The sequence below is a fragment of the Leopardus geoffroyi genome, chromosome B1, assembly GCF_018350155.1.
Source record: "Leopardus geoffroyi isolate Oge1 chromosome B1, O.geoffroyi_Oge1_pat1.0, whole genome shotgun sequence".
Lineage (NCBI taxonomy): Eukaryota > Metazoa > Chordata > Mammalia > Carnivora > Felidae > Leopardus > Leopardus geoffroyi.
This window is the reverse complement of record NC_059327.1, coordinates 32,411,810-32,439,629: the sequence shown is the minus strand read 5'-3', so window position 1 is coordinate 32,439,629 and position 27,820 is coordinate 32,411,810. Positions and strand designations below refer to the sequence as shown.

Genomic DNA, 27,820 nt, shown 5'->3' with positions numbered 1-27,820 from the left:
CTGAATGTGATCTTCTTTTTCTCGATACGAAGTAGGAACTGAGGAATCAAAAAAAAAAAAAAAAATCCCTTCCTTTTTGGAATACGGGCTCCGATGCCCTGGTAGTTCTTGGGTGGGTATGGAGAAGGGAAGGCTCGTTCTCCTTTTCCAGGATTAGGAAATAGGCTCTGAATGGTGTTCTGTTGTAGAGTGAAAAGAGAAACAAAGGTGACGGGTGATGCCGCCTGATCTCCTCTTGCTTGGTCTCTGCCCCTTTAGGACCTCAGTAGCACAGACCTCATCCGGCCCCGCATCAGCCTCGTGTGCCAGATTGTCCGGGTGGGCCACATGGAGCTGAAGGAGGGCAAAAAGCATACCTGTGGGCTCCGAAGACCTTTTGGAGTAGCAGGTACAGAAAATCCCAGAGACCTGTAAAGGGTGCAGCCACTGTGAAACAACGGCACGGCAGGGCCTCCAACAATTAAGCATAGAACTTATGATCCAGGAATCCCACTTCTGGGTGTCTGCCCGAAGGAATTGGAAGCGGAGGGTCTCAAGACATTTGTACGCGTGGGTTTAGAGCAACATTATTCACAATAAGCCAAAAGGTGGAAGCAACCCCAGCGCTCATGGAGGGATAAATGGGTAAACAAAATGTGGTACGTACATACAGTGGAATAGCGCTCAGCCTTACAAAGGAAGGAAATTCTGACCCAGGCTACGACATGGATGAACCATAGGGATGTCGTATAAAGTGATATAAGCCCGTCACACAAAAAGATAAATACCGTATGATCCTACTCATGTGAAGTAGGTCAGAATCGTAGAAACATAAAATAGAATGGGGGTTGCCAGGGGCTGGGGGGAGGGAGGGGAGATGGGGGGGGAGTTGGTGTTTACTGGGGACCGAGTTTCAGGTGGGGAACATGAAAAAACTCTGGACATGGACGGCGTTGTCAGCACCACACGAGTGTGAATGTGCTTCCCGCCGCTAAACTGGACTTTGAAGAGTAGTTAAAACAGCAGATCTGACATTATGCATATTTTACCCCCACCACACATGCACACTTAAAGATAGGAGGGTGGGGAACCCCAGAGACCGTGCAAGATGAATTTGGTTGTCAATGTTAGTATCGGACACACAGCATTCACTCCCTCGGCTACCAGTTATCTTTTCTTGGGTCCTGTGTCGTCACCTAGACCTAGACCTAGACCCCGCCTCCTTTGTTTCTTCCTCAGTGCCCAGCACCATGCCTTGCACACAGTAGGACCTTAGGAAAGCCTCAGTTGTGACCACTGCTATTGCCCTGCCTGTGGGCTACGTATTGATTTTGGTCCAGTAAGACTCTCCCTGGAAAGTGGTTTGCCTGTCTGGGAGACTCACTCATCAAAGGCAACATTGTGTTGCTCACTGCTTTCAAAGAGGGTCCTTGGCTTAAATCAAACCCCGCAACCTTCCAAGAGGCCCTGCGTTTTCTTCTGTAGTTTGTTAAATGAAGCAAATACATTCCTGGTCGTACGTGGACGTTTTGCTCCCTGAGACGTTTGGAAAGCTGTCGATGAAATGCCGTAATTCTCCTGGAACAAATGTCCAGAAAATGCCACCAGGGTTGACCTGGTGGGTTTATGGATAACGAGGCGGCCTCTGTATCCCATGAGACTGGATGTCGTCATCTCTTGACCAGCCTTGCACTGCACTTGCTGTCAGGGTCTGCTGGTCTGTGAAGAGGGCACAGCATTACTCCTGACAGAGAGTTAAAGTGAAATCTGAGAAAAGGCAAGGAGCCCTGGCATAGCACTATTTAGCCATCTAGATGACAATCTACCGAACTAAGGATTTAAGGCATGTTCGAGGTCATTGTCACTCCAAATGGGCCACAGAGATTTGAAAATCAAGCTTGAGGCTTTTGCTTGCTTTTCTGTTTCAGGGTGTGTGTGTGTGTGTGTGTGTGTGCACGCGCGCATGCATGTGTGTGTGTGTATATGCACGCACGCGCGTAAATGTAAGGCGAGAACAGTAGTAATTTACTCTGAGACTCGATGCCAAGAGGTTTGGGATAACTATGTGATGGCCTTGACAAAGAACTGCCTCTGGGAGGGGGTGTGCCAGACACAGATTTTTCAGTATTTTTTTTTTTTTTGTGTGTGTGTACAGTGTTTGCAGGGGTCTGTTAAGGACTGACAGCAAGTTGATGGCATGGCCCGCTTTTACCACAGCCTTTCACCAATACTATTATTTCCCAAGCCTAACACATTGTCATCCAGGTTGCTTTGAGAAGGCGTTTCCTTCCTCATCCCTCGTTTTTCAAATGAGAAAGGTCTCGTATCTCAGTACTTCTTTTAATCTCCAAACAGGTTATCTGGGGAGTGGATTGTGAGCGTGCGCTTTATGGCCAGATTGTAATCCATTAACCAAGGGATCGCCTCTTGGCTGCGGGTCCTGCCTGGTTTCAGCAGCTGTAGAGTGGTCCGCTCATCAGTTCTCCGGGCAGCAAGGCTTTGCTAGCTTAAGTGATGTGGCCAGGTAGTAATCGCAGTTGGGTTCATACCCTGGCTTTACCGCTTAAGACTTCCGACCTAGGGCAAGTTACGTACCTTTCCTGTGCTCGGTTTCCTCATCTCTCAAAGTAGGGGCATAAAGTATCTGCATAAATAAGATAATACATACAATAGGCTTAGGACAGTGCTTTATTAGTTACTCTTCTTGTGCACAAAGAAGCAAATCACCGTATGATCTTCTGTTCTATGCTGCTGGTGCCCTTGGCTTCCCTTTGTTTACATGGAAACCAGGTGCGACCACGTCAAGGCCAAGAGACAGGTGACCACTTCAAGTCATGAGTTTCTCAGGTCTTCATTCTGTTGACACTCCTGACGACAATCTGTGTTCCCCGTGCCTGGGAATGCAGGCTTACCAACAAGTAATCCACCGGTTTAAATTTCTCCAGAACTGAGCGCTGGGTCTCATAGAAATTTCAAAAGCGGGTAATCTGCAGGATTGAGCGGAGCAAATCTAAACGCCTGCACGAGCTCCTGATGAATGAATTGTTCTGCAGGGTGGGTGCTGGGAATGATCGTTGGCAAAGACAGAAGTGTCCCTGCTCTGTCTGTCTGTCTGTCTGTCTCTCTCTCTCTCTCTCTCTCGTGGCCTATGTTTGCAGATACTGTAATTTTCCATTGTAACGTACTGAAGCCTGAAGCAATTAAGTTCTTTAATTAAGTTTTATCTTTTTCCTAGTGATGGATATTACTGATATTATACATGGGAAGGTGGATGATGAAGAAAAGCAGCATTTTATCCCCTTTCAGCAGTAAGTACTGTGGCATTTATCCCGGGTGACTTGAGACCTGGAATAGTTCTTTGAATGATCTGTTAACACACAAGCAGGTGCTAGGAACCATTGCTCAGTTACAAAAGCAAAAGTCTCAAGCTGGGAGATTGCAAGATAGAAGCTGACAGAAGACTTTATTCAAGGTCCTTTATGTTGGGGTCACACATAAGAGGGTAAACCTAACTTTCCCGATTCTGCAGACAAGACCTTTGGAATATAAGGGGCAAATCTCTATCTGCTCTAGAAACCCGAGAATGGTGCCATTTAAGCGTCAGGAAGGCCGAAGTATATTTGTACTTTGTCGTGTGGGACGAGTGTCATGGAATACAAGGCATCATGTAGGACAGCACGGGGCTTCTCTTGAGGTCTTGTCAGTGCAGAGCATGGTCTGGTAGGTGTGGAGGCTGCATCTGACAAGCTTCTGGCTGCTTCTACCAGGCTGGAGACCAGGAGGGTGAAAGGCTGCCCAACGCCTGGGCTCCTGCTGGCGAGGGAGAGCCAGCCTGGCAGTACATGGAAGGATTCCCTGGAGAGCTCTACTGAGGCCTCCAGACCGAGCTTCAGGAGCCGGAGCCCTGGGTGGGCCACTGGGGAGCTGTTGGTCAGCAAAGGTCAACCCCCATCCATGACTCCAAAGAAGTATACGTGCGGACGCCATTCCTGGCTCTATCAGTCGTGGCTGCCTTGCCCCAGGTGCGGGCAGTGGTGGCCTGAATGAGGCCACGGACGATGCTGGAACTGACCCCTAACAGGGCAGTCGTGTCAGTGAGGGAAGGTGACTGTCTCAGCCAGCCTACAGCTGCCAGAGCAGGTCAGCGGAACAACTGAGAATTCTGGAAACCAGCCCAAAGACGTTTGAGTTAATATATGATTTTTAAAAAAAAAATAATAGTGCAGATCCATGGAGAAGTATAAACTACGCAGAAAGGAATTGTTTAACAAAATTAGCTCACCATTTATTAAACTGAAGTCAGAACCTTGTCTCACATCTTGTGCCGGATGATTAAACTTACAAGTGTAAGAACTCAAATCTCAAAATATACAGGGAAATAGAAGTTTTATGTAATAGTGCCTTTTATGAATCAGACTCCAGAGATTTGACCAAAAAAAAAAAAAAAAATTGGTAGGTTAAACCACCCCCAAATTTTAAATAACTTATATAAAGAATAACATTTAGGGGCGCCTGGGTGGCGCAGTCGGTTAAGCGTCCGACTTCAGCCAGGTCACGATCTCGCGGTCCGGGAGTTCGAGCCCCGCGTCAGGCTCTGGGCTGATGGCTCAGAGCCTGGAGCCTGTTTCCGATTCTGTGTCTCCCTCTCTCTCTGCCCCTCCCCCGTTCATGCTCTGTCTCTCTCTGTCCCAAAAATAAATAAAAACGTTGAAAAAAAAATTTATATAAAAAAAAAAAAAGAATAACATTTAGTAAAATCTTTGCAACGTGTATGAAAAAGAATGAGTATTGTTAATATATAAAGAATTAATAGTAGTAATTCATAAGGATATCAACAGAAAAGAATATATGTGTGTATATATAGACACACACAAATATGTACACATACACACACAGAAAGAAACGGCTTATAAATTCCTGGAGAGTCAATGAAATGCAAAAGAAACAAGGAGGTTTGGTACAGGGTTTGATTGAGTTTTAAAAATATATATAATATCCAGAGTTTGGGTGTAAGGAGATATGCAGTACTTATAAGAATATAAATTGTTACAGGGGCGCCTGGGTGGCTCAGTCGGTTAGGCGGCCGACTTCAGCTCAGGTCACGATCTCGCGGTCCGTGAGTTCTAGCCCCGCGTCGGGCTCTGTGCTGACAGCTCAGAGCCTGGAGCCTGCTTCATATTCTGTGTCTCCCTCTCTCTGACCCTCCCCCGTTCATGCTCTGTCTCTCCCTGTCTCAAAAATAAATAAACATTAAAAAAAATTAAAAAAAAAAAAAAAAGAATATAAATTGTTACACTGCATTAAAAGCCAAAGCCTCAAAATTTAGGTATTTCAGAGAATATACTCCATAATTAACAGTGGTTATTTCTGTTGAGTTAACCAAAGGTGATTTTGTCCCATTTGTGTTTAACTCTGTGCTTCTATTTTTTCCCACAAAAATTACGTATTGTATGTAATTTTATTTAAAGTATAAAAATCTTTATCTTTCAGTTTAAGGCCCACCACTTTGGACCAGTTTCTAAATATAACAGTACCAATAGCTCATGCTAAGTAGCACCTCCTTCATCCAGAGGCTGCTATTAATACTTTTTAAAACATGCACTTATCTAGTGTCTTACCACATATATACTGACGCTCCAAGAATGTGGTGAGGTGAATACTTTATGTAGCTTCATGCTAATATGAATTATGAGCTGACTTTCAAATTCATGAATGCTGATCCCACGATAATTATATACATACGTGTTCGAGTATATTAAATAATATATTAAATGTAATAAATATATCAAATATAATTTTTATTAATACATTAAGTGTATTAATATGTTAAATCAAATATATGAATATACCTTAAACATTAATGAGTAAATGTTAAATAATATATAGAAAAATATGAATATATATTTGAATATATTAAAACATGCATTTTACGTATGATAAATATGAACAACTCTCATGTCCACAGATGTTCCTGTTATATCCACCCATATGTAGGTATGACGTATTTACCAAGGTTACCGCGTATCACTATTATATATGCATTATGTGTTATGTGCGTGTTATATATGAGTATATACATTACATAATAGCATGTATGCCCGTGAAAGTTATTCTGTATGTTTGTTTCACTTCTGAGGTGGGTTTCTTCCTCTGGTTATGTGCCTCCCTGCCTAATTTCTGAGCCGGCTCCCATCCGGGAGCCACGTTGAAACAGTGAGCCCTGAAATGGCCTTCACTGTATAATAATATGCGCTTTGAGTTTCTGGGGAACCCAGACCTAATTTGATTACCACTCATTGTGCAGTCAGCAGCCACTGTAAAGCATTCCGTGATGCAAATCACAATCTCTGGTGCTTGAACTCCTAAGATTTATGGCAAATGCTTTCATAACTTATCTCAAGAGCTTTATAGCATGTTATATTAGGGGAGTCTCCTATATGGCTTCTGCAGTTCATCAAAGAGAAAGCCCTTGGAAAGCACCCACGCAGATCATAGCCACCTCACTCTTCAGTGAGATACTGCTGTATGTTTCCCTGCAGCTATCAGGGTCCAGAACAGAGCCCCGCAGAGAACGCTGGCCTGCGTATGGGCAAGAGAAGAAAACCACAGCAGAGAGAGAGAGACTCATGTACTGCACCGGGCTGACCTGTAGTTCCTGAGAGTGCCCGGGCTGTCAGGAGGGGCTGGATTTGGCTCTTGGATCACCCTGTACGAGCCGCAGCCTGATGGGATCATTAAAGTGAAACTTGTTTGCTGCTGGCTGTGCCACTGTAACTCCAGATATAGTTTGTCATCACATGAGAATCTGAGAACATTCTCCAAAAGCTGCTGTGTGCATACTGCTCCTGTATGTTAAGTGTTGGCACCAGAGGGAGGCCTCGGCAGGCATATGATCTTGGCCCATCTCCTCACAGATGAGGAGACTGAGGCCCAGAGCTTCCTGTTAGATGGAACCAGACCTGGAGGCCAGGTCTCCTGCCTCGTCCCCGTTTCTTCTTTGATTCCATTACATCAGCCTCTCCCAGCTCAGAAAGAGCATTAGGCATTGCCTCTGATTTTGTTAACATTTGCCCATCAGTTTGGTTTTGTTGTTGTTGTTGTTCTTGGGGGAATTTGTTTTTCCTTTTTCCACTGGGGGCCTGTCTTAGGCACCAACGTCATCTTGGAAATGACCAAGCTGGGCACCCAAAGGAAAAATACAGGAAAGAAAGAGTCTTCAAGTTAGGTATGTCCAGTGTTTATAGCTGCAGATTGTTCCCATAGGACCCACCGTATCTGAAGCTGTTGCTACAGAAACTTCCGCTTTTTACCTAACCTCTCATTTCTGACTTTCCCAGAATTGCAATGGAAACCTATATCCGGCAGAGGCAGCTAATCATGTCGCCCCTGATAACATCCCATGTGATTGGGGAGAATGAGCCACTCACTTCAGTCTTGAATAAAGTGATAGCAGCGAAGGAAGTGAATCACAAAGGACAAGGTACAGCAACCCTACGTACTAAGCTGGGAGTGGGCATTCGAGTTGAGCCCTTGGACTCCTGCTCTTTTGCGCTATCTTTCTCTGATACCAAATAGCCCCTGCTGGGTGGGGATCGCTCACCTCAGCTTCCTGGTAAAGGCTTTTAACGCTGAAGAGCACAGAGGATGCATCCAGCGCCGAATTGGATCACAGCTATATTTTGTAAATTATGTGAAATAAATTTTTATCCCGTGAGTCTTCGCTCAGTTTTGTCTGCCCCACAATCCCAATGCTGACTCTAAGGTAAATGCACAAAGTGAAGGAGGTTTGGGGAAAATTATGTTCCACCCTGTGAATGTTGATCCCGTTACATTACCTAAAAAGTAAGAGGGAAGAGACCAGTGTAATACAAATGAATAGATAATAATATGGAATAACAGGCTAGCTAGCCAAACATTTGATTGTTTTAGTGCTTCCATTTATCATTCTGTTGGCACAGTTTTAGCTAAGAAATTCTCCTGGAAACTGCATTTTAAATTCAAATAATAAGAAAAACTAGTTAAAATTTTAAATTTCAAATACCAAGATGGAGATGATTTGGGGATAATTTTGAAGATGGGGTCCTTTTTTTTTTTTTTTTTTAACCACCCTGTGACTGTCTTCTGAAACGGAGGCAGTCAGGAAACACACTAATCATTATTTTCAGCATATTTAGTTTTCCATGTATTCACAGTTGTTCTGGGTGGGAAAGACATGTGAGGAATCATTAAGGAATCTGAAAACAAGTAACAAAATATATTTCTGTTGTTTTGGAACTCATCAGTGGCTGTTAATTAGCACAGTGCCTGCTGTGTGACCCGATATTTACAAATCTGTACCTGTTTGAAAGGTGAAAAGTAAACTTCCGTAGTTCTCTTGCATTTAAACAAAAAATTACTTGGGGCACCTGGATGGCTTAGTTGGTTAAGGCATCCAACTCTTGATTTCGACTCAGGTCATGATCTTGCAGTTGTGAGATCGAGCCCTGGGTCGGACTCTGCGCTAACAGCACAGAACCTGCCTGGGATACTTTCTCTCTCCCTCTGCCTCTCTCCCCCAGTCATGCTCTCTTTCTCTAAAATTAAAAAAAAAAAAAAAAAAAAAAAAAAAATTAAAAGTGAATTACGTAGGCTTACCTACGTTTTTTTGAGTTTTCCTTCTCAGTTTTTATGAAGATAACAATGTCTCTCTTTTATTTTTTTTTTAACATTTTATTTATTTTTGAGGGACAGAGAGAGAGACAGAGTGTGAGCAGGGGAGGGGCAGAGAGGGAGACATAGAATCCCAAGCAGGCTCTAGGCTCTGAGCTGTCAGCCCAGACCCCGACGCAGGGCTCGAACCCACGAACCGTGAGATCATGACCTGAGCCGAAATCAAGAGTTGGGCGTTTAGGCACCTGGGTGGCTCAGTCAGTTAAGCATCCAACTCTTGATTTGCGTTCAGGTCATGATCCCATGGTTCACGGGTTCGGGCCCTGCATCGGGCTCTGCACTGACAATGCAGAGTCAGCTTGAGATTTTCTCTGTCTCTGTCTCTGTCTCTCTCTCTCTCTCTGCCCCTTCACTTCCCCCTCTCTTGAAATAAATAAATAAACCTTAAAAAATTTTAAAAAAAAGAGTTGGGGGCTTAACTGACTGAGCCACCCAGGCACCCCTCACTTCTTTACAAATACCAAAACTTTCCATTTCTATATAGATAGTTTTGTTCTGTATGATTTCTTCATTTGTCTCTATTCTTAGAAAAGAGGTTCATTTTACTTCCTTATTATATTAGGAATTTAGTTTAATGAAAATGGGAGGGGACAGATTTGTTTGATTCTCTTTTAAGTGGAAGTGAATTATTCCAGCATATTTATAAAATCATTGCTTCTTTTTTTCAGGATTTTTATGCATCTTTACTATATATGCATCTACTATATATACAACTACTATCTACTATGTATATATATATACACTATATATATACTGTATATTTTAGTACTTAATCTAATTGTTTCCAGTGATTTAAATACCTTTTCTGCCATTAATACCACACTTTACTACAGCTCTATCTGTATTTTGGTATATCTGATTGGGGATATCTTTACTCGTGCTCCTTCCCCCAGAGTAAACATCTGTTCACACCTCTGTCAAATTCTCGAGGAAGTCATGTGATTTTGATGGGAGTGTCATTAAAATGATAAGTTAATGCATTTTTGCATGGGGGAGAATTGTGCAATGGGGGAGAATTTACATTTTTCTAAGAAAGTATCTGTACATTACTACGACACATGTATTTTTCTCAGCTTTTCTATGTGGGTTTATGGTACAGATCATAAAGAGCACCAAAGTTTATGCTTTATTTCTTTAAAGGGCTTTGGATATCTTTGAAGCTGTTGCCAGGTGACCTCACACAGGTTCAGAAGAATTTTTCACATCTGGTGGATAGATCAACTGCAATCGCCCGAAAAATGGGCTTTCCCGAAATAATACTTCCAGGTAAAAAGCTTTGGCTTGATTCACCTGTGCTGCCTCCTCTGTTACTTCTAACAGGACAGCGGAGGCAACATAAGATCCCGTGTGACATTTTGTTACCTGCATCCAACGGTGTCGAGACAGTGGGAAATACATACAGGGTCGCAGTACCTTGTACCAACCTACCCGTGTACAAGCCCGAGATAACGCGTCGAAACGTAACTCAGAATTTTCTGTTCCCTCTCTTCCTTTATGTTCCACATAAGCCCCTCTGAAATTCTCCCTGACTTCCCCCGCTAAGGAGAGCTAATGAAAGCATAGGTCCTGCGCCCCCAGAGTGATCGGCTTCATCGCGTGGACCTTTCTCAGGATGACATTCAGCCTTGGGGGCTGCTTGCCAGGGAACGGCAGCGAGGTACCTGCTCAGCCCCGTCTCCGCGAGGCCCTTTGCCCCATTTGCTTAAGCTCCAACTGTGTGCTTGGCTCTCCCCGTACTTGTGGTGACGAGAATGTAAACATTCTGCGGTTTTCTTAACTTGAGTTTCGTCTTTTTTGGCACCACATATGGGTGAGATCTGCATATGTGTTCTCTTGAATTCACTGACTTAAGCCATTTATTTCTGAACCTTTACAGCCATAAAGGGAAATCAGCGCAAGGACCTTAATATAAGATCTTTATATACATATCCGTATAGGTATTCTCCACATGCTCATCTCCATTCTGCAAGAGTGTTTTGTCTTCTTGTTTTTATTTTTAAATTTTTTTTTTCAACGTTTATTTTATTTTTGGGACAGAGAGAGACAGAGCATGAACGGGGAGGGGCAGAGAGAGAGGGAGACACAGAATCGGAAACAGGCTCCAGGCTCTGAGCCATCAGCCCAGAGCCCGACGCGGGGCTCGAACTCACGGAGCGCGAGATTGTGACCTGGCTGAAGTCGGACGCTTAACCGACTGCGCCACCCAGGCGCCCCATTGTCTTCTTGTTTTTAAAAAAAAAAAAGCAGCTTTGGTAATACTCTTCGCACTGAATGCCCTGTTACTCCTACAGCAAGAGCAAAGTCTGAAACAATGCAATGGAGTTTATTTGGGGGACAAGATGAATTTGTCTTTGAAATCTGGCTGGGAAGATTCTTGTCTCCTCTTTTTTTTTTTTTTTTTTTTAATTTTTTTTAACGTTTATTTATTTTTGAGACAGAGAGAGACAGAGCATGAACGGGGGAGGGTCAGAGAGAGAGGGAGACACAGAATCCGAAACAGGATCCAGGCTCTGAACTGTCAGCATGGAGCCCTGATGCGGGGCTCGAACTCACAGACTGTGAGATCATGACCTGAGCCGAAGTCGGACGCTCAACCGACTGAGCCACCCAGGCGCCCCACTTGTCTCCTCTTTCTAACCAGTGGGATTGGTTCCTGACTGCCAGGGCTATAATAGACTTCAAAAAATCATCCAGGATAATGGCCACCAGACGCTGGTCTTTGGATCAAGCTCATCAGGATCACCTGCTACAGGTTCCCAGCGTTTTCCAGACTCTGATTCAGTTTGTAAGGCCCGGACTCCCCAGGTGATCCTGGTGACTGGCCAGGGTTGAGAAACAGAGGTCTAGACCCAAGTCCCCCACCTTGCGTCTCCTCATCTCCGTTTGGACAACCCGACTCTCCCCTCCAGCTATGGCGCCCCTCTCTGCCCTCATCTTCCCAGCCAGGTTCTTGGAAGCGGTTACGTACTCTCTTATCTCTGGTTCTTCGTCTGCTGGTTACCCTTCCCGCCCCCCCCCCCCCCCCCCCATCCTGTCCAGAGTGGCTGTCATTAGAGTCACCAAAGATTGCAGTGTCACTAAACCCAGTGGATATGTTTTTGGCCTACTGATTGTCTCTGGTGTTCTTAGCACCATGTGACCTTGTCTGCCGCTCCCTGTTGAAATGTTCCACCCTTCTCGTCAGAGACCCGCACTCTCCTCTTTTTCTCCATTCCCCTTTGCTGCCTTGTCATCTTCTGTTTTGCTTTTCAATGTGAAGAGCTCCTCAGTATTTGGTCCTTATGTCCCAGATTAGTTTGCTTGGGCTGCCATAATCAAGTACCACAGGCCGGGTGGCGAAAGCCTCAGACATGTACTGTCGCACAGCTCTGGAGGCTGCACGTCCGAGATCAAGGGGTCAGCAGGGTTGGTTTCAACCCTGAGGCCTCCCTGCTTGGCTTGGAGATGACCGTCTTCTCACTGTGTCCCCACATGGTCGCCCCTGGGGGCTCTGTGTTGTGTGCTGATCTCATAAGGACACAGGTCCTGTTGGATTAGTGCCCACCATGTGACCTCCTTTTACCTTAATCACCTCTTTAAGGGGCTGACTCCAAATACAGTCACATTCGGAGGTGCTAGAGGCGAGGGCTTCGGCATATGAGTTGGGGGGGGCAGTTCAGTCCGTGACAGGTATCTTTTCCTTCTCATACCTCCATTTTCTTCCCATGTGATCTCATCCACTCATTTTGCCTCTGTGGATTCGTTGCCTCCGAATTCGTACCTCTGGCCTCAAGACTGCTTCTTTGAACTCCGGTCCCGTAGACCCAACTACTTCCTGCCTCAGGACTTCCATAGACACTGCTCCTACCCGGCTGGATCACTCTCCTCTCTTTAACTGGCTAGTTCTTCCTCACAGTCCCCACTTGGGACTTGCAATCGTTTGCATGTAGACTGGCTCTTCTGTTGTGTTTTATCCAAGAGATTGGCACCCTCATCCACCCAGTTGCGCCAACGAGAAGCCTGAGTCTCTCTCTTGAACCTCTCTTTTCCTTTATACCTCACGCAAAATCAGTGGCCAAGACTTTCCAGTCTTACCTTTGAAAGACTTCTCAAATCCACCCCCTTCTCCCTGTCTCCATTGCCACTTCCTTAGTTGTAGCTACTGCCATCAGTTCCCTGGGCCACCATATGTTTGGATAACAATCATATGTCCACTGCCTCCGGACCTTTGCACATGTTACTTGCGCTTCCCTTTTACTCTCTTCCCTCCAACATCCGTTCAGAGGAAAGATTTCCACGCCTTCCAGACACGGTTGGGACTTAGTGATATACCTTCATAGAGCCTGGCCTTTTCTTTCCTTTGTAGTGATACATTTCATCATGTGGTTATCTGATCATGCTTCTCTCCCCCACTAGACTGGAGACTGTGTGAGAGCGAGGCTGGCGCATGGCTCACCACCGTCTCCCAAACGCTTAGCACAGCGCTTGCCACGGAGCAGGTGCCCGGTCGGTTTTTCAAATGAATAAATGAATAGCATCTCCTCGGACGATACCGTAATTTATTCAGCCAGCTGTCGATTGTTGGAAATTGAGGATTTTCCAGGTTTTCACTTTTGGAAACAACACCACAGTGAAGATCCTTATAGACTTACAAGATTTGTTTGCTCACATTCTCAATACTTTGGGATAAATATTACCAGTGAGCTTGCTTTGTCAGTTAAGGCTTTTAACACAAATTGTCAGTTTCTCTACCGACACGGTGTGCACCATGAAGATTTCAAAGTGTGAAGGATGAATTAGCCCCCATTCCTTCACCTTAACCAACTGTGGGCAATACCTTCCTTTCTTCTAAGCAGATAAGAGATGAAAATGAAAAGTGCTCCCAATGTGCACCCCCCATTTTCTTCTAGGGCTGGAAGGTTTCATTTTTTTTTTATACTGGAAGGCAGTTTAATATTAGTATACATTTTAGACTAATTGAACAACACCTAGTCTTCCCAGTCAGAAACTTGATACACCTTTCATTCATTCTAGGTTTTGTTCAAGCATCTCAAGATTATTTAATTTGTTTTCGCTGTGGGGGCTCTTCACTTGCTAATCAACTAATTTTTTAAAAATTTTTTTTTTCAACGTTTATTTATTTTTGGGACAGAGAGAGACAGAACATGAACGGGGGAGGGGCAGAGAGAGAGGGAGACACAGAATCGGAAACAGGCTCCAGGCTCTGAGCCATCAGCCCAGAGCCCGACGCGGGGCTCGAACTCACGGACCGCGAGATCGTGACCTGGCTGAAGTCGGACGCTTAACCGACTGCGCCACCCAGGCGCCCCGATAATCAACTAATTTTTTAAAATGTTGTGCTGGGTAACCAAGAAGACGCCAAGCAGAAATTTTTCTGATAGTGTAAAAATAGTGACACTTACTGAATAATGACACTTAAAAATAATGACACTTACTAACTAATGATTTCAATGAGCGTATTCTACAGGCTTTTAGGAATAATGTCTATCTCATCAAGAGCATTATATGGATTAAATAAATGATTGCCTAGAAGACACTCTGAACAGTGCCCAGGGACATAGTGAGCAGCCAATAAATACTAGCCTTCCTTATGATCAGATGTGATAAAATAACAAACTTCAAGGCATTATTGAAAAAACTACCCCGCTGTAACCTCAAAATACATTGTGTACTTATTATTAGACAGCAGTGGTTAGGAAAGAGAACAAAGGATGGCCATTAAAAAGAGTTCATTAAAAGAAAATGAATTAAAAAAAAAGAATTTTTAATTAATTAATTAAAAAAAATTTAAATCCAAATCAGTTAACATAGTGTAATAATGGTTTCAGGAGTAGAATTTAGTGATTCATCCCTTACATACAACACTCAGTGCTCATCCCAACCCGTGCCCTCCTTAATGCCCCTCACCCATTTAGCCCCCCAAAAAGAGTTCATTTTCAAACACGGCATTTCAAAGCCACTTTGGTAGGTATGGAGAGGTGGGATGAGGGAAGCTGAATAGGGCAATACACGTAAAAACTTCTGCGATATGAATGGCTCTCTATAAAGTCAGAAAGCTTCATAGTTTATTTGTATTTTATATCTCCTTACATCCTCAAAGTTACAAGTGACTTCTGTCAGCACCGCTCATAGGATGGGTTGTGCCGTTGCAGGCGACGTACGGAATGATATTTATGTCACCCTGATCCACGGCGAGTTTGACAAAGGGAAAAAGAAGACACCAAAGAACGTGGAGGTGACCATGTCTGTGTACGACGAGGAGGGCAAACTCTTAGAGGTATGGGGGACTGCCCCGAAATCCTGCTCCCATCACACACTTCTTTACAACAACGGCGGGCTTTGACCTGACGTGGCTTGTTGTCCACAGGAACGTGCGTTGGGCTTTTCATAAGGAAAAAATAGGAAACCTGTTAAATTTGTGATTAGCAATGGCCGGCTTTACTGATAAACCCACGTAGACTCTTCTTTTCGTTGTTTCTCCTGTTCTAAGAAGTGCCTCAAGCCGCTAATGGTTTCAGGTGTATGCTTTTGCTCCAGAAGTTCTGTATCGTTTCCAAGGTATACGGCCACTTTGAAGCCTGGTAGGTTCCTGTGGGGCTTGAGCGAAGGCCCAGAAGGCTCTGAAGGGCACATTCCTCTGTGGAGTAGAGACTACTGTGTTAGAGGGGCTAACAGTGCGGTGGGGCCCTGGTACAGGGGTGACTTATGTGTGCTGTTGATGGGGCCCTTGAGCCCCATGACTTCAGGTCCACGGCTTCTCCTGACTGCTCACTTCACAGCTTTGCTAACCAGCTCAGAAAGTGCCCCCTTTGAGGCCTGCCCCTACTGAACCGAGTGGCTCGTTACTAGGAGACAGAGCCCTGAGTTGTAGCGAACACGCTGTACCTGGGCAGCAGGTCCTTAAAACAGAGCGTAGACAGGACCTCACACACCGGCGTGTCTGCACCCCTGCCATAGCTCTTAGTCACTCTCGCTGCGCCTCTGCTCCCTGGGAGGAGAAGGCATGGCTGCAGAGGAGAAGGCAATAAACGTTGCAGCAAAGAGCGGTGTTAGGATGGTGTTGGGTCCCTTAGTGACGACCACAGTTATATACCTAGACCCTCAAAGAAAGTGGTAGAAACTCATTCTTACCCTAGCCTTCAGCCCCCAGATGTCATCGGCTGCTATGTGCCTACATAAGGCGTGTGCTGGCCACATAGAAGATAGAGGGCTCACGCATGGTTCGTTTCCTAGATAAAATTATCCCCCTTTAGTATTGACCCCCCCAAATACAAAAACATGGATCCAAAGGGATGTATGCACCCCTGTGTTTATGGCAGCATTATTTACAATAGCCAAATTAAAGGAACGGCCCAAGTGTCCGCTGACTGACGAATGGATAAAGAAGATACGGCGTATATATACGACGGAGTATCATTCAGCCGTTAAAAAGAATGAGATCTTGGCCATTTGCAACCACATGGATAGAGCTAGAGAGTATAAGGCTAAGCAAACTAAGTCAGTCAGAGAAAGACAAATACCATATGATTTCACTCATGTGTGGAATTTAGGAAACAAAACAACCGAGCCAAGGGGGGAAAAAAGGAGAGTGACAAACCAAGAAACACCTTCTTAACCATAGCGAACAAACCGGAAGGGATATGGGTGGGGGATGGATGACGTAGGTGATGGGGATTAAGAGTAGACGTATCATGCGCACGGAGTATTGTGTAGAAGTGTTGAATCACTGTGTTGTGCCCCTGAAACTAATAGAACACCATGTTAACTCCGTCGGAATTAAAATGAAAACATTCTCCCCTTTTCATTTTTTTCGTTCCATCCAAAGAAAGCCATTCATCCTGGTGCTGGATATGAAGGCATTTCAGAGTACAAATCAGTGGTCTATTACCAAGTCAAGCAGCCCTCTTGGTATGAGACTGTCAAGGTGAGACGCGCCATTTGTAATCTCTAGCATACATGAGACCCTATTTAGGTTCCTTTCTTCTTTTTACCCACAAATCATGTCTTCTGTATCCTAAAGTTGTAGATAGGTTGCCTGCGGTGTCCTATGAGAAAGGAATCGATGCGATTCTGTACGAGAGTATCTCTAACCCTGGATTCTTAAATCACATTCTTACTGATAAATGGGTAGGAATTTGACTGGGGAAGCTTGTAGTTGTAATGATGTAACAGGCTGCCAAGATGGTCCAAAACCAAATGGAAATTTTCACTCTCTGTAAGCCGTTGCCTAACATCTTTTTTTCTTCTTGGCCTCTAACCAAGTTTTCTGGGCCTCTTCTCAATTTAAATATGTGTATTACAAATTCCCAAGTGCTTTTCAGATAAGTCATCTCCTGTGAGTCGCCTAATAGCCCTCTGGCTGAAACAAGCAGTGTTGCAACACCCTTTCTGATTAGACTCAAAAATGCCAGGTAGACTTTCCAAGGTCCTGTAACTGTTTCGTGTCCAAACCTAAATTGGAGCCCACTTCTTTTGAATCCCAGGCTCCATCGGGTCTTTCGGATTGTCAAAGTCTTATGAGGTCTCCATAGAAAACTCAAAAGGAAAAAAAACTGCACTAACATCTCAATTCAGAAGTAACCATTTTCTACAGTTTTATATAATTCATTTGTTTTGGGTTGTGGTGTTTATAACAGGTTTATAGTGTGCTTTTTCTTTAAAAAAATTTTTTTTAATGTTTATTTAAGAGAGAGGGAGAGAGAGAGAGAGAGGGAGGGAGGGACAGAGCATGAATGGGGAAGGGGCAGAGAAAGAGGGAGACACAGAATCAGAAGCAGGCTCCAGGCTCTGAGCTGTCAGCACAGAGCCTGACGTGGGGCTCAAACCCACAAGCTGCGAGATCATGACCTGAGCTGAAGTCGACACTCAAGTGACTGAGCCACCCAGGCGCCCCTATACTGTGCTTTTTAAAACTACTTATCTCAAGGGGCACCTGGGTGGCTAAGTAGGTTAAACGTCTGACTCTTGGTTTCGGCTCAGGTCATGATCTCATGGTTCGTGGGTTCGAGCCCTGCCTTGGGCTCCACGCTGAGATTGAGATTCTCTCCTCTGTCCACCCCTCCCCCACTTGCGTGCTTGCTCTCTCTCTCAAGATAAATAAACTTAAAAAAAAAAAAACTACTTATCTCGAGGCGTTGAAAGTTCTTTAGAAATGGATTTCTAGATACTTACGTAATGTTCCATTATATAATCATGCCATAATTTATTTAACTATTTGCCATAAATTCTCTGCTCTTTTTATGGCCGTGTACTTCTCTTTTCCCCTGTCCCCTCTATATATGTAAACAGCAAAAGACTCCTTGTCCCCGGCATTTTACCTTTTCCTTCTGTTACAGGCCCTAATTATTACCATATCAGTATACACCTTGCAGGCTGGAAGTTCCTGTATAGACCCCAAGTGCTGATCTTTTTCCTCTGAAGTATTTCCTCTTTCATACTTGAGAAAGTTCAAGAAACTTGTAATATCCCCATTCTCAGAACCCACAATAGGCAGCGAAGATGGTTTCTCTTGAAATTTTTCTAAGTTTTGAATGTAACTAAATCTGCGTTGAACGGAAGCTTCCTCCAAATCTTACTCTATAGGAATTAGTGCTGCAATCAGACACTAAAAATGAGCCTGATTTTTAAAAACGAGCCATGAGTGCAACACATTATGTACATGTAAACTGGAAGTTTTTTTTATTATTATGCAGGTATCCATTGCTATAGAAGAGGTTACTCGCTGCCATATAAGATTTACCTTCCGACACAGATCATCTCAGGAATGTAAGTATCAGAAGCTCTAAAATGTGTTTCTGTTGAAATATACATATAGTATACGTGTGTGTGTGTGTATGTGTGTATGTCTAAAATGTATTTCTGTTGAAATATACGTATACGTATACATATATTTACATATATATGTCTACGTATACGTATATTTACTATTTACAATATACAATTTACAATAGTAAATATACGTATACGTATATTTACATATATATACGTATACGTATACATATCTTTACTATTTACAATATACAATTTACAATAGTAGATATACGTATATGTATACGTATATTTACATATATATACGTATACGTATATCTACTATTTACAATATACAATTTACAATAGTACATATACGTATACGTATATTTACATATATATACGTATACGTATATCTACTATTTACATATATATACGTATACGTATACGTATATTTACATATGTATACGTATATGTATATCTACTATTTACAATATACAATTTACAACAATAGATATACGTACACGTATATTTACATATATATACGTATACGTATATCTACTGTTGTAAATTTACTATTGTAAATAGTAGATATACGTATACGTATATTTACATATATTTACGTATATTTACATATATATGTATACGTATATCTACTATTTACAATATACAATTTACAATAGTAGATATACGTATACATATACGTATATTTACATATATATACGTATACGTATATTTACTATTTACAATATACAATTTACAATAGTAGATATACGTATACATATACGTATATTTACATATATATACGTATACGTATATTTACTATTTACAATATACAATTTACAATAGTAGATATACGTATACGTATATTTACATATATGTATGTATACGTATACATATATTAACTATTGCTTGACAACACTTTTGTGGTTCTGGTGAGCGAAGTCCTTGGAAACTAGATACTTAGCATCATTACTTCAGTCAGGATTGACTTGTGCTAAGGAAATCAGAAAAATGGACTTTTCTGGGCTTCCAAGATCTGTGTTTATCGTTCTATATAAGAAGGTCCCCAAAATGTGTTCTGTGAATACTGAGGTTCTGTATCATGCTAATAGATGCTCTATGGCAAAAAGGGTTTCCCAGTCAAATGGGAACAGGAAATGCTGTATATTCTATCTCTGCCTTAGACGTCCACAGTGTATGTTGCCATATTGCTGAGAAGTCCCGCAGCAAGGAAACCTGTTGATCTGTTGTCCCCCCAGATAAACTCTTTTCATGGAAAAACTGTTTCAAGCTTTAGATCATAGCTCATGAAATGACTGCTCGAAAGTGTAAACAGAGAACAAAATTGATTATTTTCAGACTGATCATAAAATTTCTGGAAATGTCTTATTCAGCACCACATAAACATGCAATTCTTCATTCCAGACTGAATTTCCTGAACACCCTCCACAAACCAGGCTGCAGGCCAGGCCCTGCATCCATGATAGGTCATGGGTAGTGCTCTGAAGTCTCTGTTGGCCTGGGTAGGACGATGAACAATAAAACAGACGATTAAGGTCAGAACATTGTGGTAAATGCTCCCCTAGCAAAGAGTTGTATCCAACGCCGTCTGGGATTTGTGCGTAAGATTGCTACTTCCTCGCCGAGGCTTGAAGGTGTACGAATCGAAGTCAGCCCACTCAAGAGTGACGATGGAGAAATGTGTTTGAAACCCACAAAGTGAATGCAGCAGGCTGAAGTCAGAACAGTGGGAGCAGTCATAATATTGGGTCGAACCCCATGAAGTTGCTATTTTTTTGTAGGGCAGTGTCAAATAGTCAAGTATCAGCAATTTCATACAGTTCTACATAATACGGAGCTAGGATTTATCAAGCCCTTAGTTTATACAAGACACTAAATGAATCTATTTGCATACTGTTTAGTGTTCCCAGTAAACTGATAAGGTACATACTGCTTTTATCCACCTGTATACAGAAAAGAAGGTGAGTACAGAGAAATTAGATACTTGCCCAGGGTCACAGGGCTAGGAAGTGAGAGAGCCCAGCTTAACAGACACCTCAGCAACCCGAATTCAAGCCGGCTGGAGCCACATCGTGCAGGTTGAAGGTTATGTTGACCCATATTACGGAGGTGCCATTAAAAGGTTTTTGTGGTTTGATACATGTTTATAACAACTTTATTCATAATCTCCCCAAATTGGGAATGTTGTAAATTTGCCTCATGGCTACCACCAGGAGAATGGATAAACAAATTGCAAATGTAGTTATATAGTGGATTACGGCTCACTCAGTCTAGGGGCACATAGCCCCAGCACACCTCAGAGTTGTGCCCTTGATGAGAACAGGCCAAAGGTTGCCCCAGCCATCGGCACCTAACGAGGGGGCACCGTGAGCTCAGAGGCCAGCACCTAAAGATCTGGAGGGAGGTGCTCTGCTTTCTTGGGGAGACTGGACCCTCCTGGCACCTGGATGAGTATCTTAGAAGTAAGAGGTGGCATCATAAAACCTTGGAGTGTGGTTAATACTTCACTGAGTCTGTCTTAAAGCAATAGAAGTGAGATATCTCATGAAGGTGTTTTGGAGCAGGGAGTCTCTCTGACGGCAGGGTAGATAAGGCGTTGAGTGGAAAAGGACTGCTTGGAAAGATCCTCTAGAAATATATAGGGAAGAGTTGGAGTGCCTGGGTGGCTCAGTCCGTTAAGCGTCTGACTTCAGCTCAGGTCATGATCTCACGGTTTGTGGGTTCGGGCCCCGCATCGGGCTCTGTGCTGACGGCTCGGAGCCCGGAGCCTGCTTCAGATTCTGTGTCTCCCTCTTTCTCTGCCCCTCCCCAACTCGTGCTCTCTCTCTCTCTCTTTCACTCTCACTCTCAAAAATAAATAAACATTAAAAAAAAAGAAATCTAGGGAAGAGTTGAACAGAACCAGGGTGGGAACAGAAGGGATGGAGAGAAAAGGTGCAGGTTTCAGAGGGATTCAGAACTGGGAGCGGACAGCGGGGTGGACTCAATGTTGACATCCACGTTTCTGATTTAGACCAGTGGCTAGTTGCTGGTCTCATTCATTTGCAAATGTAGGGGGAAAAAAAAAACTTACGTGGAGGCACCAGAAGCTTTCACTTTGGGGAATATTCCCTTTGAGGAGCCTGTGCCACGCACAGTACCTGTGGCTTATTGTGGCTTGCTGAGCAGTGTCGTTTATAGCATGATTGAATATCACCCCCCTGGAGCAAAATGTGAAACCATCCATCACAGACCTCACTTCCTGGTATCTTGCTGGACTGCTCAGACATGTTTATTTTTGTCTTTTCAGCCAGAGATAAATCAGAGCGAGCCTTTGGGGTGGCCTTCGTGAAACTGATGAACCCGGATGGCACCACGCTGCAGGATGGGAGGCACGATCTGGTGGTTTATAAGGTGGGGCTAATAGAACAAGGCTCAGAAAACTACTTAGGAAGTATTCACCCCCTCTGAAGTTGGTTCAGAATTATGCATATAAACATCGGACACTTCTCTAGAGGGAGAAGTGCTTGTCCCTTCAAGTCTAGAAAAACCAGAGGACTCTGGTCACTCCAGCTGCGTGGTCTCTCCCATCCCCTTTCTGGAAGGAGTGGATCGTATGATTGTAAGTCCTCTAGAGGACACCTCTCCCTGTCCTGCAGATGGTGTTCTGTGGCCGTGAACAGTTGAGGGCTGCCTCCCGGCTCTCCCCTGCATCGTCCTGTGTGGAACAGTTGCACTGTTGGGCTTTGGTTAGAGTATGGTGGGCATGGGAGGATGTGGTTTCCATATCACCGAGAGCCACCATTTCTCTGCGAGGGGACCTTGCTTCCTTCCCCGGCAGCGTGGTCCTTATTCTTTAACTGCTACAGAATTATCCCTTCTACTGAGATTTTACACTCGAAAGTAGATGTGGGAAGGTCTCATTTATCTAACAATATCACAGAGTTGGTAGCTTCTTTGAGTTGCATCTGCCTGGGTTGTTTGTTTTTTTAAGTTTATCTATTTATTTTTGAGAGAGAGAGAGAGAGAGAGTAGGGGAGGGGCAGAGAGAGAGGGAGGGGGAGAAAATCCCAAGCAGGCTCTGCACTGCCAGTGGGACTTGAACTCACAAACCGTGAGATCATGACCTGAGCAGAAATCAAGAGTGGGATGCTTAACTGACTAAGCCACCCAGGCGCCCCTGCCTGGTTGTTTTGTTTTGTTTTGTTTCGTTTTGTTTTGTTTTTTTCTTTTATTTTTTTTTTATTTTTTTTTTTTTCAACGTTTATTTATTTTTGGGACAGAGAGAGACAGAGCATGAACGGGGGAGGGGCAGAGAGAGAGGGAGACACAGAATCGGAAACAGGCTCCAGGCTCTGAGCCATCAGGCCAGAGCCCGACGCGGGGCTCGAACTCACGGACCGCGAGATCGTGACCTGGCTGAAGTCGGACGCCCAACCGACTGCGCCACCCAGGCGCCCCTGTTTTTTTCTTTTAAAGAGCTCCTTAGTTCACAGATGGTTTTGGAAGGCATGGCAAACTATTTCTTCCCAGTGAATCCAGTCAACCCATCAACCCAGGGAGGTAGAATTGTGACCATTTACAGGTTCAAGAGAATGAAATCCAACCTCATTCTTTAATATTTATTTATAGCAGAGACCTAGGATGTTCTCAGTTTGTAGTTCACAACTCACTCCATTTTTATTCAGTGTTGAAATTATTTCTGGGCTCAAACCCTGGAAGAATATCACAGTTGTCTTAGAGTTGGAGGGAATGTACGTATAATTCGATAAAGCCTTGTTCCGCACCCTGGAAATGCATCATGCTCATGGTAGAAACTATTTTTATTCGCATCTACGAGATTTTGCCCAACATGTGGTGCTCCTATCATGCTTCCTTTTCAGGGTGACAACAAGAAAATGGAAGATGCTAAACTCTACCTGACCCTGCCTGGAACCAAGGTAGAGATGGAAGAAAAAGAGCTCCAAGCATCCAAAACCCTGGCCAACTTTGCCCCAACCAAGGATAGCACAAAAGACAGCTTTCAGATTGCCACCCTCATTTGCTCCACAAAGCTCACCCAGAACGGTAGGTGCGGTTACCATAGTGACACCACAGTGAGTTGTCTGTTTGGCCGCCCTGGGCTCTTTGTTAGACCCAGGGGGCTAAACCACATGGGGCTGTGTCTTCTGAGGTGGAGTGCGAGGTGCTTTGGATTCCTCTCTATGTTCTTCACTTGGCGTTGTGGGTACTACTGGTCAAATAGCTAATGCTCTTTCTGAGGTTATCTTGCCTATCTTTCAAATAGGATGAAAAGTATCTTGGTAGGGTTTTTTTTTTTTTTTTTTTTTTACATTTATTTATTTTTGAGAGACAGAGTGAGACAAAGTGAGAGTGGGGGAGGGGCAGAGAGCGAGGGAGACACAGGATGGGAAGCAGGCTCCAGGCTCTGAGCTGTCAGCACAGAGCCCGATGCAGCGCTCGAACCCGCAGACCTTGAGATCATTCATGACTTGAGCCGAATTCGGACGCTCAACCGACCGAGCCACCCAGGCGCCCCTTGGTAGTCTTTAATATCATAAAACCCCTAAGTGTATTCATCAACAGAGGCTGAAAAATTGTAGAAGTCTTACTTTTCCTTCCTTCAAGGCAGCAAAGAACTCTACTAAGGTACTCTGTATAATAGATGAAACAACAAATGTTGGTAATAAGGGGGGGGAGGATACTGGCAGAGAAGAAGAACCAGTCTCCTACCCAAACAGGTATGGCCAAGGGCAGGGAGGGTTTCCTGTCAGAATTCCATCTGCCCCCCACCCCGCCTCCCCCCATAGAGCCTCCTCTTTCCCACTTTTTTTCCCAAGCAGTGAGGGACTTTTCATTAAGTCGGCCGAATAGTTCAGATTCACTTTGTTCCTTCTTGAAACCTCTGGTATCAGTTTTAACTTCTCCTCTGTGTATGATGGCATTTCTCATTCACTGAACTTAGGTTATGTGTAAGGAGTTCTGCTGAGCAGAGTTAGGCGAGAATTAGGAACTCCGGAAACGTGCCGTAGAAATCCTATAGCCCCTGTGACGTATAGAGGATTAGTCCCTTTGGCCTCTTAGAAGATTTGGGAGAGGAACACGGCCAGGGCTCTGCCTTACAGAAGTGCTCAGGGGTAGACAAAACAGTTTAGACTTAAGGTACACTCAGGGATCAGATGTTGGCCGGTCCTTAGAAAGAGAGGGTCAGTATTGTTTGTTTTGATGAAGCGTGGTTGGCTAGAGAATATAGATAGGATTTCAACTTGGACGAGTGGCCAGACTCAACAGAGTGAAGTGTAGAGCCGGGACATATGGGAAAGTGAAAACACACTCACCAAGAATTAAGCCAGAAAAAAAGGCAGAACTGCAGAGACAGTGAAAAGCTTCATGGTGGCAAAGGCCCCGAGGAGAGAAGGAGGGGGGAACAGGCAGAGCACAGGGGGTTTTTGGGGCGATGAAACCAGGGTATATGATACCGTGATGGCTACGTAGATGCGTGTCAAAACCCACAGAAGGTACTACACAGAGTAAACCCTAAATGTTAACTGTGGGCTTTAGTTAATATACTGTATTTATATGGGGTCATTAATTATACCGAGCATACCACAATAATACAGGATGCTAGGGGCGCCCGGGTGGCTCAGTCGGTTGGGCGTCCGACTTCAGCTCAGGTCATGATGTCGCGGTCCGTGAGTTCGAGCCCCGCATCGGGCTCTGTGCTGACGGCTCAGAGCCTGGAGCCTGTTTCAGATTCTGTGTCTCCCTCTCTCTCTCTGACCCTCCCCCGTTCATGCTCTGTCTCTCTCTGTCTCAAAAAAAAATAAACGTTAAGAAAAATTAAAAAAAAAAAAAATACAGGATGCTAGTAGGGGAAGTCGGGGGAGCACTGAAAGGGGATGGGGGAACTGTCTGTAGTTTGTACTTAATTTTTCAGTGACCCTAAAACCGCTCGGGAAAGCAAAGTCTTTTTATTGAGAAAAAGAAACAGCAAGCAAGCCAGAAAACATTCCTAGCTTCAGAGAAGATAGGACAGTATTACATCAGTGGCACGATCCTTCTTCGGGAAAAAAGGAAATGCAATCAACGGCTGGAACAAGGTTAAAATGGTACAGCAGTTATGGAAGATGATTTAGAAGGTGGATCAAAGATCAGAAATGTGTTCAGACCCTTTGACCCAACCGTCTCACCCCTAGAAGTTAAACCTAAAGAAACAATGAAAGATACGCACAAAGATTCACGTGTGAAGATGTCTTCCTGATATTCCTAAGAGGGGAAAGGTGGAAACAATCCACGTGTCTAGTAAATGGGGGCATTATCATGTAATTAAATAAAATATGGGCAGCCGCCAAGTATATTTCCAAATGTAATCAAAGGCATGGGAAAATGTTAACAGCATGAGGGGTATAATCCTAGTTTTGTTCAGATCCACGTTGACTATTTGGGGCCAGTTGCCTGGATGCAAGTCCCAGCTCTGACACTAGCTGTTTCATCTCAGGCAAGTCACGTGATCTCTTTGTGACTTGATTTCCTCGTCTTTACAATGGGAGCAAGACTGGGGTGCCCGGGTGGCTCAGTCGGTCAAGCGCCTGACTCTCCATCTCGGCTCAGGTCATGATCTAACAATTCATGGGTCCAAGCTCCGTGTCGGGGTCTGCTCTGACAGCACAGAGCCTGCTGAAGATTCTTTGTCTCCCTCTCTGCCCCTCCCCTGCTCACTCTCTCTGTCTCTTTCTCTCTCTCTCTCTCAAAATAAATAAATACACTTAAATGGGGTAAGCGATGAACCACAGGAATCTACCCCCAAAACCATACTTTACACACTGTTAGCCAATTTGACAATAAATTATATTTAAAAACACGGGAGCGAGACTAGTATATATTTCAAAGAATGAAGGAAATTAAAGGCAGTAAAAACAAAAAAAAGTGTGTAACCCACTAGACACTTGGGACGGTTCTTATTTTCTGTATTCTTTCTGTTACTTTCCAAACTTTTAACTGTGACATGTTAAAATGTTACTTGTTGAAAGTATGGTAGCAGCCATGAGGCATTAATGCACTTTTAGGACTATTCAGGGATAATCAAGAGAGATAGCATTTACCTGGTAGGTGATGCCCTCCAGAGATTAGACTTCAACTAAAGCAAGGGATAAAAGTAGGTAAAATTAACTTCGAACAAATAGCAAAGGGAATTTCCATCAGAGATAACCGGATTGTTCAATTGCTCATTATCTCCAGTCAACAAATATAGAAGCTTACTGACAGCCGTACTCAAACACTTGATCTGCTGATACCTACGCTGCTTATCTTGTAGATGTTCTAAACCCGTGCTGTCCCACTGTGGCGGCCGCAAGACATGCGGAGCTTGTGAAATTCAGTTAGTATCAGAGGAAGGTAGGAATTCAGTTGCTCGGTTTCCGCCAGTCCCCTTTCTGATGTCCTGTTGGATTCGTGCTGCTGGGGGCTTTTGTATGGGGCGGCAGATACACAGATTCTCCGTCAGCCAAGAAAGTTCCATCAAATGGAATTGCCCTCTGTTTTGTTGTCTTCCCCATTCTTAGAGTTTAGGTCTCAAAAAAAAAAAAAACCCTATCTTAACATACTGAAAAAAAAAAAAAAAACCCGAAAAACCTAAAGTCTTATATAAAGTCCCATCCCAAAGAAGGTTTAAAGAGGCAAATTCATCAGAACCAGGGAGGAGTGATATGCTGTCACCGTGACCATGGAGGGAGAGGACAGATGTGGGAGAAGTTAAGGGGACAGCAGGACATCCTGAGCGTCAGAGGAAACGGGGTATTCCAAGGGACAAATAATAATAAGGATCGTGGGCTGCTTATGTATTTGCCTTCTTCTAATTTGATGGAAATCATAAGGAACCAATTCAATGAATTCTGAGAAAGAAAAAGCTGCAAAACAGTACGAAACCATCAACTCTAAGAGGGCATTTACTGATAAAGAGGGTAGTGTTCTTTCACACAGAGACCATGACCAAGGGCATTTCTCCTTAGCCTTATGAGGACTGTTCAGACTCAAAAGGTTAAAAGCCACTGGCCTTTGTTACAAACAGAGCTTTTAAACTCTTCATGTATTAGTTTTTTCAAAACCAGATCAAGCTCTATTTATATGGGATCATTTGTTGCCGGGTCCTTATGGAGGGTGACAGTACATTTGTGTCTCCAAAAAAGGGAGAGGGGAGTTCAAGTCCCTGCAGGTGGGGCCCTGGGCTGGGCGATTCCTGGTTATTTCTTGTTTTTAAAATTTTTTTTTTTTCAACGTTTATTTATTTTTGGGACAGAGAGAGACAGAGCATGAACGGGGGAGGGGCAGAGAGAGAGGGAGACACAGAATCGGAAACAGGCTCCAGGCTCTGAGCCATCAGCCC

General features: G+C 43.9%; 1 protein-coding gene across 3 annotated transcripts in view; it reads left to right on the top strand.

The window, feature by feature from the left end:
- DOCK5 (dedicator of cytokinesis 5) overlaps positions 1-27,820 on the top strand; it is a 227,698-nt gene that overhangs the window by 112,518 nt on the left and 87,360 nt on the right. For 2 of the 3 annotated variants that reach the window (XM_045456777.1, XM_045456778.1), the window contains exons 2-10: positions 259-388; positions 3,215-3,287; positions 7,317-7,459; positions 9,829-9,954; positions 14,841-14,965; positions 16,514-16,612; positions 18,381-18,453; positions 21,749-21,852; positions 23,322-23,505. In XM_045456777.1, coding sequence (XP_045312733.1) covers positions 328-388; positions 3,215-3,287; positions 7,317-7,459; positions 9,829-9,954; positions 14,841-14,965; positions 16,514-16,612; positions 18,381-18,453; positions 21,749-21,852; positions 23,322-23,505 — 988 coding nt within the window. In that variant the 5' untranslated portion in view covers positions 259-327. The remainder of the gene's footprint in view (positions 1-258; positions 389-3,214; positions 3,288-7,316; positions 7,460-9,828; positions 9,955-14,840; positions 14,966-16,513; positions 16,613-18,380; positions 18,454-21,748; positions 21,853-23,321; positions 23,506-27,820) is intronic. The other variant, XM_045456779.1, reaches the window with a different exon arrangement.